The sequence below is a fragment of the Lathamus discolor genome, chromosome 1, assembly GCF_037157495.1.
Source record: "Lathamus discolor isolate bLatDis1 chromosome 1, bLatDis1.hap1, whole genome shotgun sequence".
Taxonomy (NCBI): Eukaryota; Metazoa; Chordata; class Aves; order Psittaciformes; family Psittacidae; genus Lathamus; species Lathamus discolor.
Window position 1 is genome coordinate 146,190,849 of NC_088884.1, and position 22,607 is coordinate 146,213,455.

Genomic DNA, 22,607 nt, shown 5'->3' on the forward strand with positions numbered 1-22,607 from the left:
CCGACAGCCGAGCCCGAACCCCGTGCGGTTTAGACCGTGACATTTATTTTCTTCTGTGGGTACATCTGGTACATAAACACCACCTTAATTTTTTTAAGTACATTGTTTGGATAAAAACAATCGTGGAATGTTTATAAAGGCGATCATTTCAACCCAATTTTGAACTCCACCACAGAGTGAGCTTTACATTTAAGGCTTAAACATTTCAGTTTGGCATGCGAAGTGCTGACATGCTACATTAACATTTACATCCACTCAAAATTAAATAAAATACAAGCATTTTATTATTTTTGTCCACAGTATTGCTTAGAATTACAAAATACAGCAATGACTGAAATACTGAAGGTTCCATAAAAGCAGCATTTTTTTTTTTTCCTTTTCCTGGTCTTACTTGCCCAGAAAATTACTAAAATAAAAACACTTTCCATGTTACATAAGCCACAGATCCTGAAACATGACAATCAAGTCTTAAACCACGTAACTTAAGCATAAAAGCAAATGGCAGATGCGCATGACATTGCTAAGGGCATGATAAGAAGTCTCTATGCTCTATGTCTCACAGTTTTTGTCTTCTTTTTTTCTCCAGTAAAAAACAAAAACAACTGTGTGTTTACATATAAATCTAGAAGGCAGACTGGCTTCGTGCTGAACACATCAGTGCTCCCATCATTCATAGTGCAGAACCACTTTGGTGACTACTGATGGACACAGTTATAGGCATATGGCAAAGCAAACCTGCAACAACATGCTGCAATTCCTTTGCTGTGAGGGATCTATAAAGAAATATCACAGTTTTCCCTAATGTGCTTAAATACACTACTTCTAAAAGCTACAGGTGAAATTTCAACCCCCGAAACATACACTCAGTTTATTCCATCAGTAGGAGCTGTGCGTGCTTCACTCAGGTTGAACATTGCTGTAAAGCAACTGTTTAGCTATTTTTGGTCCCAATGTGCAAAAAACCTACTTGAAGCATTTTTTCCCCCTTCTCCCTCCCCCCCCCTTTTTTTTATTTAAAGTGCATGACTTCTCAAGTAACTAGCCTACAAAAACCTAACAGCTTAAAATACTAGCAAGAAACTCCAGGGAAAAGCATTTGCACAATCAAAGATAACATTCTGCAATTTGTAAAGACCATATAAAAGAAGTCAATAGTATACAGGTTCTCACATTTATATGAAACAAAAAGAACTCCTGTAGTATTCAAAAAGTAGGTTCTCAGCATATGCAAACTGTGTATCTTCCCTTATTCAGAATACATTAGTCTATAAAAATACAGTATGGACAAGTTCTTCTCATCCCCGACATAAGAATTCACAATTTTGAGACAAAAATTGTAAACTTTTATTACATTCAAAATACATTTCGCAAGTCTTTAGAATTTAAGTTCTGAGGTGGTGGCAGTCAAGAGCTCTTGGCATACAGCAGAAGTATATTATTGCAGAACTTTTACACTGAAGTAGCTTTCTGAACTCAAGAAACTTACTCTTCCCACGTGTTTTTGTTGCTACCAGGAGGAAAAGAAAGGCTTCCTGCTATGAAAGGTCTGTGTGAACGCATTACTCAGCTGAACAATTCGGCCCTGACCTCCAGTGCTACTTCGTTCCACGATCACACGTGGCATCTGAACAAGCTGAATGGGACTCTTTTCATCCTTTAATGCCTGAGTAAGATTTAATATCTAAAAGAGCAAAGGCATACAAATAAAACTGTGGTTAATGGGTTTATAAATTTTAGATGTCACTGAAATAAATTCTGTCCCTACAGATGTGACGTCGAATAAATCATTTTTTAAAGATACTCTATTGCAAGTAGAAATACTTTATTTGTTTGGTAACATTGTAACATCCCACCACTGACCACCCTTCCGGTCTTTTCTTGACTATTTCATGCAATGTCCTCTGAAATGTTGGAAAAAGTTAAGATACAAAAATCTGAGAGCATTTTCAATTCAGCACATCTTTTAGGAGCACTGCATGCTTAAAAAAAAAAAAAAAAAAAAGGCTACAAGAAAGCAATCAACATGTATTTAACATAGGATCTACCAAGAGTTGTAGCTGCAAGTTATTTTCATATCAGAAGATATGAAGCAATATCATTAACCCACACCAGAACCAGTGCCAAGACCTTAGCTCCCAGAAGTATGTTATCTCCTTCCAAAACCTCAGTGCTCATGAACTGCCCCAGTAATTTACTCCACATTCAATGTTAACCTGCTGAAAACTGAGGCAAGTGTTCAATTTGCAGCAATTCCCTACACAAAAGTACTACATTTCCAACAATTCAAACCTGGCTGCATGTAAACAAGTGTGTGACCAGCAGGTAGAGGGAGGCAATTCTCCCCCTCTGCTCTGCTCTCATGAGACCCCCACCTTAATTACTGTGTCCAGCTCTGGAGCCCCCAGCACAAGAGAGATGTGGACCCTCTTGGAGTGAGTCCAACAGAGGGCCATGAAGATGGTCAGAGGGCTGAAGACATATGTCATATGAAGACAGGCTGAGATCTGGGCTTGTTCAGCCTGGAGAAGAGAAGCCTCTGGGAAGACCTTAGAGCAGCCTCCAGTGCCTAAAGGGGGCCTACAAGAAATCTGGACATGGACTTTTGACAGGGGCATGTAGCAACAGGACAAGGGTAAAGGGATTAAGCTGAAAGAGGGAAGATTTAGACTGGATATGAGGAAGAAGTTCTATATTGCAAGGGTGGTGAGACACTGGAACAGGCTGCCCAGAGAAGCTGTGGATGCCCCATCCCTGGAAGTGTCCAAGCCATGTTTGGATGGGCTTTGAGCAATCTCTGCCCATGCAGACAGGGATTGGAACTGCCTGATCTTTAAGGTCCCTTCCAACCCAAACCATCCTATCATTCCATGAATTTAGTTCTGGTGACACACTTCAATTACCCTTAATATCATATTTTTTCCCTGCACAGTGCCCCTTTCTTCCTTGTGAACTTACTGATCTCCTGCTTATTTTGCACTTCCATGGCTGAAGAACCCTGATGGTCTTTTGCATGGTTTACTGCAATTCAGCTCTTCCAGCAATTCCACTGGACATTTACATTTTCTAAGTTTTAAGGCAATGCCCTTTGTAGATCTGCATTACCTGCCTTCTTAGTCTCCATATTCTTGAGGGAACTGCTTATCTTGGGTTTGAAATCCTTCCCCCCCCCCACTTCACAAAAATATACTCACTACTTTTGGCATCTTAAAGATCTCACACCCCTAACATGCAAGATGCCTTTCTCTTCATCCTCTGTCCACTAGATTCTTAATTTTCAAATTCTCAAAAGTTTTTATTTTTAAGGATGCATGTACAGATATTCTGGCTACCCTGCAAATTCATCTTAACTCTTCTATAATGCCCCTGTAACATGCTTTGGCTTTACACCAAAAGCAAGTCTAAAATCAGTGCTAAAACGCACAATTTGCTGATGTATTTCCAGTCACATCCAAGAATAACTCATCGTCCTTATTTCTTCCCTAAACTCATGCCTGAAAACCTGACATCTCCCACAGTGAAACCCATTCTCATACAGCTAGAGAAAAATTTAAAATAAATTTTCTGCTGAAATTCACTTCAGGGAAAAGGTGTGAAGAAAATGTCCAGTTGCAGCCTTTATAATAGGAAATTTATTCAGACAACCTTAGCTAGATCTCTCTCAGTTACATAGATGAGTTGTTTCCTTAAGCTTCTCATTAACTAACAGATTCCCTGTAGCCAATTGTCTCATCACAAAAAAGCTACTTAACACAGATTAAGATGGATGAATCCTTCAGAAGTTACCTTCCAGTGACTGCACAAACTTCTCAGAAGTATTTTCAGAAATAAATCCTATAATTTAATTCAAGTAAAGACTGTTGGCTTTTAGCCAACACACCTAATGTTAACTGGGATTATGCTTTGACTAAGCAGAGCTGCAATCTTGTGCAAGGTACTACTGACACAGAAAACTCTACAGACAAAAGGTATGATTAAGCTGCTCTAAGAAGTGTGAATATTGGGGTTTAAGCTATCCATCTTGAATTTATGAACAAAGAAAATCGGTTTCAATAAAATCAGTGCAAATGGGACTTAATTTATCTAGCCCAATTCCCTTGCATGTTCATAAATCACTATTTTATGCCTATAATGAGCTAAATAACTTGTTCTTAGCTAAAGCTTGTTTTCCATTATCTCACACCAGTCTTAAATTTTAAAACAGCAAAGAAGATGGTGAAACCCTTTCTCCTCTCTTGCCTCACTGTGGGGAAAAAACCTCCAAACAAATAAACAAACTCAAAACAACAAACCAATGCTCAATCATCATCAACTTTTAAATCTGAAAATGACTGGACTGGTTCCAAGTATGGCTCCGATATTTGCTAGGATGAAGAAATTTTATTACCTAATATTGCTTTCTTGTGAGAAGCATTTCAATAATCAAGTTAACTCTCCAAAATAAAGTCAGTAACATAATGAAATTACCCACCAAACCTTCCATTCGAGTTTATGACTCTTCTCCAGTGTTTCATATTTTAAATACCTTCTATGAAGTATTACGTGAACAAACTCTAAGAAGAAATTTAGTCTTCTCAGATGAAGATACCTTTAAGTGTCTTCCAGTTCAACAGGAGTCAGTTTTTGTAGCTCTAAAAGAAACAGCTGACAAGCACTGGCAAATTAAATACATAAATGAAAATGTAAAAAAGCAGTCTTACCTGCCCCCTCATAACAGACATCTGGTTTTCAAAAGTAGCCTTGTCAAATCCTTTATCAGTCTTTAATAAAGAAAATAGTTATTATAAGAAATGACCCATTTATTTCTAGCTATATATTCAGTATGCAAATTCAGCAACTTAATGCATGCATAGTCACGCTTACCGATATCATAATAAATTTTGGAAGCTTTAAATAGTCGTAGTATGACACAAAAAGGTCTGTTTACTGCAGCGAGTTTACATATGTGAAAATGAAGGATGTTCCACATCATAAAGTACATCAGTAGATATATTTTATCAGTAGATACCTATCAATGTTCTAAAGTAGTATGTCTAATACCATCACATCATGTTACACTGCTCTCTCACCTTTACTGACAACAGAATACCTCCTCCTTCAGATTTATTAAATAATCAACTTCCACTGGGTTTAGCAGACAACCCAGTCATTTTGAATACAAATGAGTCAAAGACCAAACACTGCAAGTGTGTTTCAGGATCTAGTTTTAACATTACAGCTGCATTTTCATTAGAAGTTTAAAGTTTCCATTTCTTTCCATCCTGATAATTTGGATAATTTCACCTGAACATCCGACAGAATTGTTTACAGAATGTTTCATAGAAGGACACTTCTTTACATCTCAATATTGTAGCACAGTTTCAGTATCTTTAAGGTAAGCTCGACTTACTTTAAACTGCGTCAAGATTTCAGCACCGATTTCACACACACTATAAATATATATATATATATATATATATAAAATTTAGTCTATGAAAGGTATGCAGGTCTTCAAGTTAAATACGTGATTTCCTCAGGTTGCTACAGTTTATCTTCAGTTACACACACCACACAGGTATGTTAAACTGAGTTTTTACGCAGACCTGCGCTATGAAAGTTAAGTAGCTTTAACTGATCATGTGAAACTTAGGTATTTAAAAGCTAATTATGTTTTCAAATGAGCTACTATCAATTAGCCACATTAGTGACAGTATCCTCTTTATCATATACTCCCTTTCTACCCTACCAATATTAAAGCTAAAACAGTATCATGACACACAGAAGTTAAACTCATCTACTGTTCCATTAAATGTATTAGCTACTGCAGTAATGCTTAATTCAAAAAGCATCCAATTCACCTTAAATAGTTCATAAAGATCTTCACAAAGATCCTGTACAAAGTTCATATCAGAAATGCGAGGAAGAACTAAGTCTCTGGTCTCCTGGGAGAAAGGAACTTTTGCTTGAGAAAGCCAAGCCCAGTGAAAGGGATCTAATGCAGAAAAACAGTACACAAGAATTAACAACAGGCAAAAATACATTCTCAAGTGCTTACCACTGGCACAATTCTCTGCTGCCTACTAATTTCTCAGTAATACACCATTTTTTTCAGCATTGTTACCCCATATACCTCTTGTGGCTACAGTTACAAAAGCAGCTTTACAGATACTGAGACTTTTAGATAAAAGGTGAAAATAATATTTAAAGTAACAAATATTTAGTTGAAGCAGTAGGTAAAATATGTATATAAATACTGTAAGCACCAGTAGCGGCCTTCTCCTACTTTAGTAATGCAGCTTCCTTCGGAGTAAAATAATGGCTGCAGCAAATATAAATCTGTCAGATGTTTTGCTCCTATTGAAGAATTAACAAAAAAGTAGCTACTATTTTTTAACATTTTTTTTTTCATTAAAATGGCTTCTATGCATGCTGAGAAAAAACACTTAACTTCTCCCGTAATTGCTGTTAAACAGCTTTTTCAAGAGATATTGTAAGATTATTACCAAACGCTAAACAAGACACCAAACAGTATCAGTTGCAGGAACTCAGGAACATCACCAGCAGCAGGCCATCCACTGAAACTTCCTAACAGTGCTCACAGCCCTTTGCACCTGACACTCCAGACAGTTTTCCATTCAGCTCAGCCTGTTTGTCTAGTTCGTCTCTCATATTTCTCTACAATACTATGAGAGACACAGGTGGCCTCACACAAGTCAAGGAAAAAAAAAAAAAAAATCAGTATTCACTGCCTCACCCACTGAGCTAGTCCGCATTAAAAGCTGTCTAGTCAGTTAAGCACAGTTTGTCCTTCCTGGTTTCCCAATCACCTCCTTGTTCTTCATGTACTTCCAGGAGGATTCATTCTACAGTCTTCATGGGGACTGTGGTTAGGCTGGCTACCCTATGATCCCTTGTACTCTACAGCTTGCCCTTCTTGAAGATGCGATACATTTTTCTACGCATCAGCAACCTCCCACATTAACTACAATCTTTCCTGAGTGCTGAGAGAACAGCCTCACATCACACAGCTCCCATTGTGTTTTCAATGCACCCCATCTACTCCTATAGACTTCTGTATGCCTGTTTTGCTTAAGTGCTCCCTTTCTTCTGCTTTGCCTAATTGTCATACCCAGAGGCGCTGCTTATGAGCTCTGAGACCCAAGAGCCAAAAGATCAAATCTTACAGGTGAAAACTGATAAAAAGTAAGCAGTAACTTGTTCTTATGCCTTTTGCTTTTAAGTCTTTGCTGCACTTTTCTTCAGTCCCACTCTCACTTCTAACTTACTTAACCCTTCTGCCCTTTATGTCCTCTGCTAGTTTTATACAGCTGAGCTCTGACTTTCCAGACTCCATCCTTGCACTACAACAACCTAAGCAAAAAAGAAATACTTAATTTGGAAGTTACTCTCCCAATAGGTAGATGGATTACTGAAGAACGCAATACTTACACGCCCTCCACTCATCAGGATGCTTAAAAGGAAATGCTAAACCATTGTCAATTGCAGCAATTTTAATAGTAGATTCCTCAGTTACAGTCCATTGGCTATCCTATAGAAGGAATATTTCAACAAGTGACACCTATGTGCTTACAAAAATAGTGAAATACATTAAAAACATTAAATAATATACTATCTTCACACTTAAAACAATAAAAAGGAGTACCCAAATCAACTCCAGCATGTGTAATTCTTACTCTACCATCATTAAAGGGGAACCCTTCCCCCAAATACAAGATGAGCATATAAACAGCTGAAAAAATGTGCTTGAGCAACAGTGGGCAGTTTCATTATTACTATAGCCCAAGCTGGGGAAATAAAAATACAGAACAAGAAAAATACCTTCTAGCACTCTTTTATCCAGACTAATCTAATTCAAATTCCTTTCCCCTTCACTTCACCTAGAATAATTTGCAATTAAATTTCTTGAGACCATACGCCAGAATTAAAGCCATGCACTTAATCCCGTGCAAGACCAAGCTACAAAACTAAACAATTTAAGCAATATAACTTTCAGAGAACAATTTTCTTACCTTATCTGACAGATCAAGTCCATCATGTTGTTTTTCATACCTGACTAACCAGTTATCGTTACCTCTGTCTTTAAACAGGAAAATGCATGTCACAATATGTCATCTACAAAGAAATCATCATCTAAAGTGATAAATAATGACTAATATTGTAAATTTACAGAGAATTTACTAAAAGAGTCAGGCAAAACTGTTCCAAGAGTTTCTCCATCACAATATGTTTTAGCTTTACTGAAATGTATAAGGCAACTGGAAAGACCAAAAATCTACCAAGTGTTCTTAGGTATTTATTACTGCTTTAATCTCCCCAGCTGGCTGAATATACAGCAAAATACCAGGTAAGCTAAGAGAAATTATTTTCATCCATTTTATGCGCAAAAGATTGGATGTAGTTTGCACTTCTCCTGGGAAAAAACTATCAGCAGCAGTACCACGATGACTTAATTTTAAAGCTTATTTTACTGCTGACAGGGAATAAGAGAGACCCTGCAAAATTATATAAAGTGTGATGTTCAACTACATGAAGAAAACAGACTCCTCAAAGACTGGGAGCAGGGGAAGGAGGGGAATGAAGAGCTTTTCAGAAGCTGAAAATGTCTGCACCATTTACACAAAATTGAGACACTGGAGGCTTTGACAAGGTCTTTCAGATAGAAAATGACTGCACGGATTTGTAGGTCATCTTGAGGTGCTCCCCTAACTTTAGTTAAACATCCATCATAAGTTTTTCATGTTCTATCATCATTAAATATAGTAGATAAAGGTAAAACCATTCCCATAGTGATGTTCTGCATTTTGAGTATTTTCCTTACAATTTTAAGGACATCACAGGACACAGTACTTGTCTGGAAACATTGGGATTTATTTGATAAAGCTGACAGACCACAGCTGTGGCTAGAAAGCATTAAGTGCTTATGAAACTTAAGTTTGTTTCTAAAAGGCCACAAGTTAAGTGACATATTTTCAGCCAGGTTCTTTTATAGTAAGTGAATTTAAGAAAAATTAACCAGAGCTGATATATGTCTGAAGAAGAGTAAAGATGCCCACCTCAGACAAAGCAGCAAAGGAGTATATTTTAAATATAAATCTGCCTTTGGAATACCTACATAGGCAACAGACAAATCCTAGCTTCTGAGTGGAAGAAACAAGAGTGCAAAAGAACCAAGATTCACACACCACAGTTGTACTTCAATGCCTAGTCACAATGAGTATGAACTATTTTGTACTGACGCAAAACTGTGCTGTTCTGAACTCCAGCTTAGCATAAAAGGAATGGTAGTAACGGCTTGTCCTATGGTTCCCGAAACCTCACCATCCCTTACCCTAAGCAGGAGAAACAGACAGTTAGTTAATAGCCTACTTACAGAATTAAAGCATAATGGAAGTATTTGTTCTTGAATTCTTCCATTGCTTAAAAATATCAAGTAACAGCCAAAAAGGGTTGTTTGGATTTTGCAATATTTAATGCTTGAATCTGAAGTATTTAAGTTTTCAATGCAACATTCTGGCCTTCAATCTTGAGAAAAGCACCTGAAATACATTAAAAGCATGCAGCAGCAGCTTGCTGCCAGCACTGCTTACCATTTCTGCCTCACGAAAGTAGATAAATATCAAGACATTAACAAATACCTGTATTTCTGATGACATAATCCAAAATAACCAATCTTTCAAACTGTGACTGAAATTCTTTCCTTGTATTCTCAGGTAAAGGATCAGTTTCAAACTTCCTGAGCCAGTAGTCAGCTTCCTTATATCCTTCAACAAACAGCTGGAAGGAGCCAACCTGAAACATTAAGTAAAACAGTATTTGGCAAATGCACTTGGCTAGGTCACATAACTAATCTTAACAGAAAAACTTCTTATGTACTTTCAAAGTACATAGGAAATATGACATAAAAAAGATTACTAAGTGGTTTCTCTTTCATTCCCAAATTCTGAAAAAAAGGGGTCAAATCATGAGGGCTTTTTCTGTTTAGTTTTGGGGGAGAGAGAATCTTCAGTTGTGACTGTTTCAGTTTTTTTTAATATTTGTTTAAGCATTCACTGAGTTTACCAGAAATAAAATACAGCCAAGCAGCTCAGCATAAGTGAACACTAAGCATTATGAGTAATATTTGAAACAGAGAAAAAGTAGTAACATAGAATCACAGAATAGTTTGGGTTGGAAATGACCGTAGGACCATGTAGTTCCAACCCCCCTGCCATGGACAGGGATACCCCACACCAGACTATGTTGTCCAAGGTTCTTGTCCAACCTGGCCTTGAACACTGCCAGGGATGGAGCATTTGCCACGTCTTTAGGCAACCCATTCCAGTGCCTCACTACCTTCACAGTAAAGAACTTCTTCCTTGTATCTAACCTGAACTTCCCCTGTTGAAGTTTAAACCCATTTCCCCTTGTCTTACCACTACAGTCCCTGATGAAGAGTCCCTCTCCAGCACCCTTGTAGGTCCCCTTCACATACTGGAATGCTGCTATGAGGTCTCCATGCAGCCTTCTCAACTATTTTCTTTTTTTTTTTTTTCATTGGTTCAATAGCCCATAAGAAACTCACCAAAAAAAAAAAAAGAACAAAACAAAACATATATACTGGAGCACCTCACATATGAAGACAGGCTGATAAAGGTGGGGCTGTTCAGCATGGAGAAGAGAAGGCTGCGTGGAGACCTCATATAAGACCCCTTCTGATACTGGAAGGCTGCTAAGGATACTGGGGAGGGACTATTCATTAGGGACTGCAGTGACAGGACAACAAGTAACGGGTTAAAACTTAAACAGAGGAAGCTTAGATCTGATATATAAGGAAGAAGTTCTTTACTGAAAGGGTGGTGAGGCACTGGAATGGGCTGCCCAGGGAGGTTGCGAATGCTCCATCCTTGGCAGTGTTCAAGGCCAGGTTGGACAGAGCCTTAGGTGACATGGTTTAGTGTGAGGTGTCCCGGCCCATGGCAGGGGGGTTAGAACTAGATGATCTTAAGGTCCTTTCCAACCTTAACTATTCTACCATTCTATGATCCTATGAAAAGTTCCTGTTTCCTTGATGAGAAAAGCAGCATTAGCCATTTTTTCAAGACAAACACTTTTTGCGTGAAAATGGCTGAAGTACGTTTCTCAAAGGTAGAATCCAAGGAAGAAAACTACAGATGGCATCAACTCTGTATGTGTGGGGAACAGGTAAGATCCTCAAGATTAAAATCCAAATGAAGATTTATATTTGGGAAGTAAAATGCAAACAGATGCACATGTGCAGAGACATGGATAAACGCAGAGCATGTGGAACAGCCATGCTGATACAAGCTTGCATAAGGTATGCCACATGAACCAAAACTGATGAGAGCTGATACAGTGAATTACCCAACCTGTATATAACCTGTGCTTTTTAAGTTTAGGAGAACACCATTGTGGTGGTGTTTGGGGGATAAAATAAGGCTCGTTAGCCAAGAAAGATGTGGGGTGTTAGACACTGGAGTACTGCACACAAGATGAAAGCAAGGCAGGATGTACAATAAGATACCTAAAATAATAAAACAAACAGGAAAAAAACCCACAAGTGTTTAGGAAAAATTACATAACTAGATAAATTACAGGGGAGAAAATATGACAATATAAAAAGAATGATACTGAAATGAACTAAACAGTTAAGAAAAATAAAAGGAAAAGGCCAAAACAGTGAGAGATGTACAACACTAACATGGTACTCCTCCAGCAGAAAACTAGACTACAAATTGAAACAAAAAGTGACAAGATTATTAAAGTAGTTCAAATGAAGGAACGATGAGTGGACAGATTCTGCATATAAACAGTCATATCTATCAAACTTCAGTCATCCAGAGATAGTTTTCAACAAGCAACAAAATTTTTCTTCTACTGTTGAAGTTTACAAATATTTTTTTATTTTTTATTTAATTGAGAGGTTTGTATAAGAATCAGCAAATGCACAAATTACTTTTTCCCATCTTACCTTAGGAGGTAGTCCAATTCGATTAAATTTTTTAGCAACTTTTGGCACTTTCTCTAAAGCGTATTTTTTTCCTCTTGACTTTGCGCGATCTATTGCACTGTAATTAAAGGTCTCGCTGACAAGCCAGACAACCTTAAAATACAAAAGTTAAAAACACAGCTCAGAATTCCTTATTATTTCAATTATAAATTTACAATTAAATTTATGCTTAGCTGTCAAAAAAGCAAAAAGAAGCATCAGGCATTTCCAACAGAAAGTTTACATAAAGTAGCAAATATCACCTTTTCACGTATCTCAAAAGGAAAACGGGAATCTTTATATGCCAATTTTTGCAATTTTGCCTCTCACCAAAAGACAAGGAAATGAAAGTGTCAGGAAATGGTAGAAACTGAAGTGGTTTCAAAGAAGAAATTCAATTCAGATCTAAAGCTTATCCTTTAAACGAAAAATCACAGTCACTATGTCTGTAAGAAACGACTGTGCCTTTGGATTTGTAACAGTTTATACATGAATCGGGAATAACGATATACAAGGATGTCACCACAAGTACAGTCCAGAGACTGACAAATCTGCCACTATAATTTTTCATGTAATAATTTATGTATTTTAACTTTTACCTTGGTTTTAGGTACAACTCCTAGTCCCAGCTTGTCATCCACAAGATAGGCACCAGCTTCAGAGAGGTATCCCTGATTTGGAACGAGGCAGCCTCTGCCGAAGCAGCAAGGACAACAAACTTTGTGAAAATATTTGGTCCATTTTGGATTTAGATGTCCATAAGGCTCTTCAGATTTTGGTTTGAACACTCCAATAATTTTCTACAATAAGTAATATAAAATGAAAACATGCATTCTTTGAGTTGCAAAAGATTAAAATTATTTTGAAAATTAGTTATTTGAAAATATTGGTTAGATACTATACATTGCATTTTACAGTTGATGTTTTCGGATGATGAAATACTAAAACTAACAAACTGATATTCCAAATAAATTTACTGTAGAATGCTTGTCTAGAAGAAATTCAAAATAAGCTATTCATAAGAGAAAAATCAAACCCAGCTAACATTTACTAGCATTTCAATATTAATGAGTTTTAAAAATCATTTTCAGCCCACCATTATACTTCAGACAAAAGATGTAATGGTTCCAGAAAAGTGGACATACAAAACATAGTAAAACATAGTAAACATACAGAATGTTAATAATCCAACGTTACCCTTTTTCTATCTACTTTACTGCTTTAAGTTTGAATGGATCAAAATGCATCAAAATGAAAAGCTGCATTTTGTAATTCCAAGAAGTGGCGCTGTTTACCACTGCTGCAGAATCCTCAACGGAGAGCTGACAATGGTTCACACTGTCAGCCACCATTTACATTGGAGACATGTAGCAAAGCTTAAAGTACTCAGAACACTGTGTTCAATTTTGGGCGCTATGCTTCAAGAAATCTGTTAATGAACAGGAGAAAGTTGAAAAAACAATGAGAATAAACACAAGAAAAAGTGAATAACGAAAGACTGTACTAACAGGGATTGTTTAGCCTAAGAGAAAATGGGGCAAAAGGAACTATGCAATTGGTTGCTATAGAGAAAAAAGGAACAGCAGTTACTGTTAATGAGCCGAGAAAGGACAGGCTTGAATCACAGCAGATGAATTACAAAGAAAAAAATCCTTTTGAGCCTTAAGAGCAGCTCAAGACCAGAACAGACTGCCAGGTTCAAGAGTCTCCAAAACAGGATGCCACTAACAACTGGTTAGACAGACATGCATCAGGAATCATGTTAGAACAATCCTGCTCCTCATCACATGCACTAAATAGAGGATTTCTCAAGATGCCTTTCTTACATGCGATTCCATGTTTGTTAACCTCAAAACACAGATTGTTACCACAATAAAATATATAACCTTCCACTGTCTGTGATAAACTTCAGCCAACTGCATAAAGTCCATGCAATGACTCTTCTCCAGCTCAAGTGAAGCGCTGTATTTTTCATTCCTTCTCACAGAATCATAGCAAGTAAATAAAATCCTAATAAATATCTAAGAACAACTACATAAGAAGCACTTTCACATATTAGTACTTTCCTGAATCCTTATCAAAAAAGGGAATATCTCAGTAAGCTAAAAATTGCCTGTTGTGCACCAACACTCATGCCTAATTTACACTCAATTCATGAACGATTTTGCTGGCAGTCAGAAACTAGCATTCTGCTTCAGTAACTGCCAATTCAGCAAGATTAGGGAGAGGACGCAAGTAGGTGACCTTCAAGCTTCTGGAGAACTTTCACCCACTGTATCCAAGACAATCCAACTATTCCAAGATTGTCCAAGAGAAACCAAATACAGAGAACTTATTTCATGCAGTCTGCAAAGAGATTACACAAGACCCCAGGCATTAGTATCATCACCTGTCTTGTCCCACCAACTACCAGGAAAAATAAGTTACAAACCATTACTGTTTCATTCATCCTAGAAAATAAATTTCCTATCAGCAGGAGAAGAACAAATTGACAAAAATTCTCTTGTTTTCAGTGTGCTGTTAGCTGTGATTCTAAAGTTACATTCAAAATCATGAGCAAGCTCTATGCAACTGCACATACACAATTCAATTCAGACCTACACGAAAAACTACAATGGATATCTTATGCAACAGGAAAGCCAGGATGTTCTCTTGCCCTACTTTTTTTTTTTTTTTTTTTTACATCACACCACTTTGGAAGCTGAATTCACTTTGTACACTGGTTAGGCCAAAATTCTCCCATTAGGTTTAGAGCTGTTAAAAAGTTACCTACTTTTTTCCTGCTGGAATCACAGGTATCTGCTCAGAACAAATCCAGCAGCTTTTCATTTCCCAGAAATGTTGTGGTGTATTAGTACTGTATTTTAATATCACTGTATTATTAATACCAAGCCATTAACTGTTTCTTTTCTTTGGATAATACTTCCTACAAACTGTTCATTTTAAAAAAGAGCTTAGCTCCTTACACTGCTTGCCCAGGCTGTACTGTACTATAGTATCAAATCTAGATACGGCTTTTAAGTCTTCACTTAAGTTAGACCCTTGCTAAATTTTGCAGCGCCACTGCTGTTCAGGACCAGAGTACAAGGAGAAAGCTCAATTTCTAGACAAGGCCAGTCTTAATTTTGCAGGACTCCATTAGCATTGCCAATCAGCCAATAGCTAAACTGTCAAAATCATGTTGCAGAACAGTTTGTAACAGACACAATGTCTTTTGCTTTTCTGGTTACACAAAGAAGAGAAAATGCAGAAACATTCAACACTTCAGCAACTGTACTGCTTAAGTACAGAACTGTTATTTATCAGTATACAACTATGGCAATAAGCACAAAACGTTAATTTTTATTAGGCAATTTTAATCTTTCTGATAGACCCAAATCAGCAAATGAGATGACCCGGCAGTAGCAAGCTGTTTTACCTACAACTTGGCATTAGTGTGGGTAAACACTTCAGAAGCTGACCAGCAAGAAGGCTTAGCATGTCTTTAATAATCTCCTCCTCCTTATGCCAGGGAAGAGCTTACGCAAGAAATTCAGGAGACAGCAAGTCACAAAACTGGTCTGTAGTAGAATGATGCAATACTCTGTCCAACAGGATGTGAAATCCATTCTACAAATGGGAGCTGCATTATTGACAAAATTAAGTTTTATCAGACCTTTAATGCGGAAAACAAATTTAGATAAGCTCTAAATTTAGTGCACAGAACAAAAGCAAAATTCAGAGTCAGCTAAGAACTCAGTATCATTATTCTCAGTCCCATGTTGGCAAACACCTTCGTATATTTTGCAATGAATTTTTTCTGGAACCCACAAGAAAAGGTGTTTAAATCTTCCTTTCTCCTAAACACTTAAATTCAAATGAATGATCTGCATAAAGGGGGAGTGCAAGTCATTATCAGAAACTTAACTAGGAACAAAAACACCACCTCATGCAAAACAAAAGTAAAACCAACAAAAAAATCACCACATAAGAAACAAGGAAATAAGGTGTTCCATCCAAAATACTGTAGTTCCAGAAATGGTTTGCAAGTAATTTCTCATTTGTCCCAGGGTACAATGAGTCTCTCAGGCATTTGCTAGTCACCAAAAAACCCTGCAATATCAGTCTGGAAAGGCTTCAGACAAAACAGATTTGCACATATTAAAATCAAGAACAAGTATGGGGTTTTTTGTAGTAACTAACTTTCTAAGAATAAGAGACCCTGATTGCACAGCATTAAGAAAAACTCCCCCCCCCCCCAAAAAAAAACCACTTACATAGTTTTAAAGCATTTGAGTGTAACACTGTACTCTTTAGACATAACCTGCCTGAGATTTTTGAAAAATTATTCATTTAAATCAGTATTCTGTTACTCAGATTTTTTTTTCTACTGCATATTAAATACCATCCTAATTTAAAGTACATCTTCAAAAACACTGTAAAGTTTGAATATCTATATATAAGCATAAACCCTGAAAACCTACAAAGAACTAAACTACTGGAGTAGGGAAGTGACTTAAGTTTAAGAAGTGTGCAGACACCGAACAGGTTTTCACATTAACAGCATTAGATGTGACAGCAAGAATCTCAAAAAGCGATCAGAGAAAGATTATTTTCTATTACCAGTCTTAAAGAGATACACCTTCTTTCCCAACCTACTTTGGCTCTTCTTCACTAGAATGAAGTGGGTCATTACTAACAAATATTCCTGGAACACCACAGCATGAACTGTGATGTGCAGCTCTTAGAAAATTCTGAAGGGATAGTTCTGCCACTTTCCATTTTAGAAATAAATTAATAAATTAATATATTTATTTGTATTGAGTCAGGCAGCTATTCTAAAAATCACTCATTCAATAAAGTATAAAAACTATCAACAGAAAAGCAGCATTAAAACAAAATAAACACCCATGAAAATTAACTGACAAAACAGTAATACATTCTGTAATGACCGGCAATACACATAAAAGTTAAACAAAACCCATAACACTTGCTAAACAAATGGAAAATCACCATTTTGGTGATGTTGGGAGGAACAACAGTCTTGAATATGTTCCAAAAACCTAGGCACTTGAAGTGTTAGGACTTCTATGTCAAATATAACTGGGGTCTTCAGGATTAACAAACGCCTACAACTACCTAAGACCAGAAGACTGCTGACTGACCTTAAATATCAGGTATGACAAATTAACAAAGGTGTGGAAGTTTGGAGTCTTCTGGAATAGGTTGCTAAACAAAGAACTTCCAATATAAAGAAAACAACGTGCAAGTATGTCTTTAACTAAACAATGCTAACCAAATGTTACTTTCCAAGGAAGATATTCAGGTAACTGCTTCTTCTCTGTCTCAGGGTAACCTTAGGGTTACTTCTTTGATGATCACAATTCAAGGTAGCATTTACCACTAAAGAAGGGGAAAACAAATTTTCTAGTTATGATTCAGCAGACAAGTACAAAGGTAGATTTGTTTGTATCACTCTTCTTGCTTGTCAACCAATTATACAGGAGGAAGAAGATGTGACCTAAATAAAAGACTATCAAAACAATAAGAGAGATAAAAATATAGGAGGCTTAGCTAAAGAAACCTAAACAGTACCCAGATCAGAAGCTCTGCTGGGTGAAAAATCAATTAAACATAAAAGGTACAAAACGTTAGACTCTGCAGAAGAGAATTTCAGAATTGTTTTCAGATGTTAGAGGCCCTTTTATTTTCTCCATATTCCTTTCGTGCAGATAATTCAAAATATGGTAAATTGCAACACAGAAATAACTCTTGCATTTCTGGCTTAGCTTATGCTGCAAGACGTAATTAGAAATTTAAGTATTACCTGCATGGATTTTTCACAAGATAGATTTTGGCATACCGTAAATTATTAAACAACTTATTTAAATGAATTTCCATTTAAATAGAACTTTAAAATTTCCATTTTAAAGTCACTGCTGATAGAGTCTCTGACTTTGCAATAACATGCTCACCCCTTTTGGATCCTTGGCAAAGTAACTCCCGCTGGATCCTTGAGAGATTCTTTCTGGAAAAACTCCACACTCTATAGCTTGTTCTGCTCTCAGAATAATATCTGCAAATTCTGGATCATCTAAAAATATATTCATATCAGCAGTATGTCCTGTATGCCCTGAAAAATAAAAAAACAAGCAATCTTAAATGTAATTTGTACTCCAAATTAACAGCCTAAGTACGCACACTGAAAAGCTCACAGCCTTGCCTGCTAAACTGGTCATTTGTAAAGACCACAGCCCACTGGATCAAAATCTGTTAGACTACTTTGCCAACACTTCTGCAATAAACTACAGTTTAATTTTAAGACTTTTACTGGGACTATCAGGAAAAATCAGTAAATTGCATTTCACAGAGTAAGAGGGAAAGGGTTCCAAGACTTCCCTGACAGTACTTAAGCGAGTTAGGGAAATGAAGCAAAAAATAAAACCAAACCAAACCAACAAACAAACAAAACCCAACCCACAATAACCCTTATTTTTATGGACTTTTACCTCTCAAATCAGTGGTTCTTATTCCATAATAAAACCTCAACTACCTCTACAGAAGAAACATCGCACCACACAGCTGAGCTGCAACTATTGCATATTTTTGTCAGTGAAAGCAAAATCAGAGTTATGCATTATATTGTTACCAAACAAAATGCAACACCCATATTAAGTTGCTCTGCACATTAATCTTCCAGATGAAGAGGATCTGTAAGTGAACTTCCTATCACAGGGACTGAAGCTGTCCATGCAGAAGACAACTGAGAGGTCAAGTTTTAATTTCTAGGCATTCATTCCATAACCTAAACCCATAAGAAGTCTCACTGCCTTGAGGAAATTCTTCAGCTGTGTCTTTTCTAATTTAAGAGATAACTGCAAGAAAAACATATTCCATTAAAAATCAAATTCAACTCAAACAAACCACATTATGCTGTATGGTCAAGGGAGAGAAAAATAATTTGGGAAACTTATTTCAGTATTGCTACTGTGCTGCTAGAAAGCCTTCTGTTGCTACAGTGACATGGCAGTACAAAAACACACAGGCTGAGAAGAAGGAAACTAGCAGTTTTAAGTTTCCTTTCTGTTTATCAACACCAGCCAGAGGAAAACAAGCCATTTTCACTGAAGCTAGTATTTGCTGAATGTGGCAGGGTTTCCTTAGGTTGGTTTCTTCTTAAAAAATTACTTTAATCAAGTTTTTCCACTATGAAAGCATGTTACGGTCACAACTCACTCCCCATAGAGACTCTAAACTTACAGTTAGAACTAACCAAACTTTTTCTTGCAACCACTCTTGTGAGCTACTTTTCTGCTTAAACTCCCACCCAGGAAACCAGAGCTCACACACACAAAGTTTAACTACCAAGCTCAGTAAGCTTTTTCGAATTCATTTGGACAAGGCCTAAGGTTGTGAAGCTGCTATACATGGATGTATAGGAATGTATACACGTATACAGGAACAATGAGATTGTGCCAAAGAAGATACAAATACTACCATCCATGTATATACCTCAACCTGTTCTTCTGTCAGGTTAACATGACACAAGCTGAACAAATACACTCTGCAAGAGTAACATGTATGCACTCTTCCACTACTAAACTAGCTTTATACTATTTAACATTAACATGACTAAAGGTAATCACTTCAACCAGTTCCATACAGAGTCTCATACTCTGACCACAATTCCATTAGGAAAACCCTCTCCGTGTTGCAATAAAATGCATTAATAGTATCTGTTGCGTGCTTGTTCCACCTTACACATGAAACAATCCTTCAAGTGCTAGACACACAGAAAAGGGTAAGGACAAGGAAACAAGAGCGAGATGAGATGCTGCAATCACAGTTCTGAGATTTTCTTAAACACTCCTGGGGCAGATCCCAAGTGTTAAGTCTGCCTCTCACTGCCCCAGTGGGGCAGATCCAGGCCTTTAGTCTCCACTCTGAAGCATTAACTACTGTTTTGTCAGAAGCACTGTCTCATTAACACATCTTGCATCTTGTGAGAACAAGACAAGAGAACTCCCAACATTATAACATCATGTTTGCACTACAAGTCTGGTCTATACTTGGAATCATTGGGTTTTTTCTTATGGTTAATCACAGTACATTAGCAAAAGCTTCCTGTGGCTACAGATAAAAGTTACTAACATAGCTTTTGGTCCTCAAATAGATGGGTGTTTTGTTCAGATTTTTTTTTAATCTTAATTTTGCAAAAGGAACGATTATTACCAGTCTCTGACAAGGAACCCTATGGTATAATTGCAACAGCAAACGCTGTTATGTGACAGAAGTCCATAGATTTCCATCACTGAACCTTTCCCAGATGAACATCTATTTACAAAGTTGCACAGGATCAGAAAGCTTGTAAGTCTAAAGAAAAAAAGTAAGCAATAAATATTGCATAGTTTACCATATATGTATCTAGTTATACAGTTATACATATAATAGCTTATAATGAATACTATATAGTTTATTTTTAGAATCAGATAGTTGCCACACGCTTCTTTTAAAATTGATAATTGAATTTTTGCATTTCTAATTTTTCAAATCATATTTTTCTCTAAGTCTGGATTTCAAAACATAGAAAGCAGATCTTTGTTTATGCACACCAAAACTATGACAGAAGAGTCCACATGCAAAACTCTTAATACACGTGAAAGAAATGGCTGGAGCAAGAACTAAAGCAAAGTAAATTTTTTTTCACAGGATAAGAAGATGGGGGTCACAAGCAAGTAATTGCTAGGGTAGTTGAGACAAAGAGAAAACCTGGCAGAGTTTGCCAAGTGTTCAGAAAGCAACAGCTGGAGCCACCACAGAACACAAGTCTGTAAAACATGCAAAGCCGTAAAATTCAAAAACCGTGAGAGAAGCAAAACCCAACAAAAGAGAAGACAGAGAACAAGGAGAGTAACGGCAGAGACACTCATGAAGATGTAGATGATTTCGTGCAGCCCTGCGCACAAAACACTATAATTTCGAGCCATTCACAGGACTCTTTCCCTTCGAAAGCTGTTAGTTTGCGAGCCCGTGAGCTGAGCAAGGTTCCCCGCACCTCGCTGAGCCTCTGGGCTGCAGACAAAAGCTCCCAACCCGCTTCCTGTGAGGCAGGGACACCTCACGCAGCCCCCGGGCGCGGCACTTCAGGCGTACTTCAGTCCTACAGGTGGCTTCCCAGCCTGGCCAGCAGGACAGCGCACAGGCTCTTTCCCACTGGCGCAGCTCTCCCCGCGTTCAGGCCGGCCCGGCGGGGCGGCGGCAGCCCTGGGCCGTACCTGCGGCGGCGCGGGACTCCTTATCCCAGGCGGCACCCGCTCGGCGGCCGCGGCCAGCCCCCGACGCCCTGAGAAGAGGCTCGTCCTCTCCATCGCCCTCGGGCCCCGAGTCCTCCTCACCCTCCTCCTCGAGCCCGGGCTCCCCACACAGCCTCACAGCCGCGCCGGGGGCAGCTCTCACCACCTGCAGCCCCCGCCAGGGCGGCCCTGCCTGAGGCGCCGGCTCCGCGAGGAGCAACAACCGCTCATCGGCCTCTCCGGCACCCAGCTCCGCCATGGGCCGAGCGCGGTGGGAGGCGCCACAGGGCGGGCTCAGGCCCCTCCGATGCAGCCCATGGCACACCCAGCCGCCACAGCTCCTACCGGAGCCCTGCGCATGCGCGGACACCGGCTGCCCGCCCCTGGCGCCGCTACCTGCCTTAAAGGGGCCGCGGCCCCGAGCGCTCCTGCTGGGCGTCGCAGCGCCCCACGGCTGTCTGCACGAGCTTGTGTATGCGGGCAACGCTTTACAGGGCGCTGCGGAGGGGCCAGAGAGGGTTCGAGAGCCTCATCCAGGCTAGCTGCGGGCACGTCAGCTTGGAAAGAATTCACGCTTCTCGGGGGACAGGGAGCTTGTGCAGTGGAGGCCCCGTTGCCGGCCCTGGCTGGCTGCACCAGGGAGCCTAAGTGATCTGCACAGTGGCCCTCCGGGAATAATCACAGCTACAGGCCTCCGTGCTTGCAATGTTGTCACTGCTAGTCATTTAACAGCACTGTCCCCCACCCCCCTCCCCCCCTCCCCGCGAAGCTTGGGTTACTTCTGCAGCCGAAACATTCTTATCCCCTAGCCACCACTTCCACCAGCCAGCTGCAATACCTTCCTGTACTTTAAAGGGCACTGTTCTACACCATCACGGTAATTCCCACAAAGAACCAACATAAGTAAAACCAACTCGAACATACTGCCATTATGTCCCATGTTCCCACAACCATCCTTTTGTTTTTAACGGGAAGAAAGAGAACACAACTACAACCCCAACACACTGCACCAGACTTCGGCAGGGATGCCTTCTTTCCACCCCTCTCTACAGGAGAGGGTGTTTCCTTAGTGCGGTAGCCAGAGATTCTGGTGAAATATGGGAGAGACACGCATGAAGCACTTGCGTAGAATTGGGATTCTGGATTATACTATGAACAAATCAGTTCCCAGCTAAAATAGTAATTGCACATATTTATTATTCATTATTCTCATAATTATTCATAATATAAGGATTCATTCTGTACATAACCTGGATCACAGGAGGAAAATTGCTTTGCTTGGTTACTGACAAAATAAAACCTTACTGAAATGCTTGACTTGTGTTTGTTTTGTCTTGGGTTACCTGTCAGCC

At 38.6% G+C, this 22,607-nt stretch overlaps 1 protein-coding gene across 2 annotated transcripts; it reads right to left on the reverse strand.

Moving 5' to 3' along the window:
• Positions 1-23: 23 nt before the first annotated feature.
• On the reverse strand, positions 24-21,599 carry PI4K2B (phosphatidylinositol 4-kinase type 2 beta). Of its 2 annotated transcripts, none has more exons than XM_065699611.1 (10): positions 21,358-21,599; positions 17,938-18,095; positions 12,583-12,783; positions 11,966-12,097; positions 9,633-9,786; positions 8,007-8,074; positions 7,426-7,525; positions 5,835-5,968; positions 4,698-4,757; positions 24-1,681 (listed from the first exon to the last, which is right to left on the reverse strand). In XM_065699611.1, the coding sequence occupies exons 1-10, from the start codon at positions 21,512-21,514 to the stop codon at positions 1,508-1,510; spliced, it is 1,338 nt and encodes a 445-aa protein (XP_065555683.1). In that variant the 5' UTR covers positions 21,515-21,599; the 3' UTR covers positions 24-1,507. The 2 variants fall into 2 exon arrangements, with proteins under 2 accessions (XP_065555683.1, XP_065555674.1); XM_065699602.1 differs by having other exon boundaries at positions 21,238-21,599.
• Between the last annotated feature and the right edge of the window lie 1,008 nt (positions 21,600-22,607).

Bases quoted from the DNA above. Each gene is read 5' to 3' on its own strand.
- PI4K2B (XM_065699602.1), bottom strand. From the start codon at position 21,514: ATGGCGGAGCTGGGTGCCGGAGAGGCCGATGAGCGGTTGTTGCTCCTC. The intron at 18,096-21,237 runs GTACGGCCCAGG...TTTATTTTTCAG, and splicing joins GGAGTCCCGCGCCGCCGCAG to GGCATACAGGACATACTGCT. The intron at 12,098-12,582 runs GTAAAAGTTAAA...TTGTATTTTAAG, and splicing joins GAGTTGTACCTAAAACCAAG to GTTGTCTGGCTTGTCAGCGA.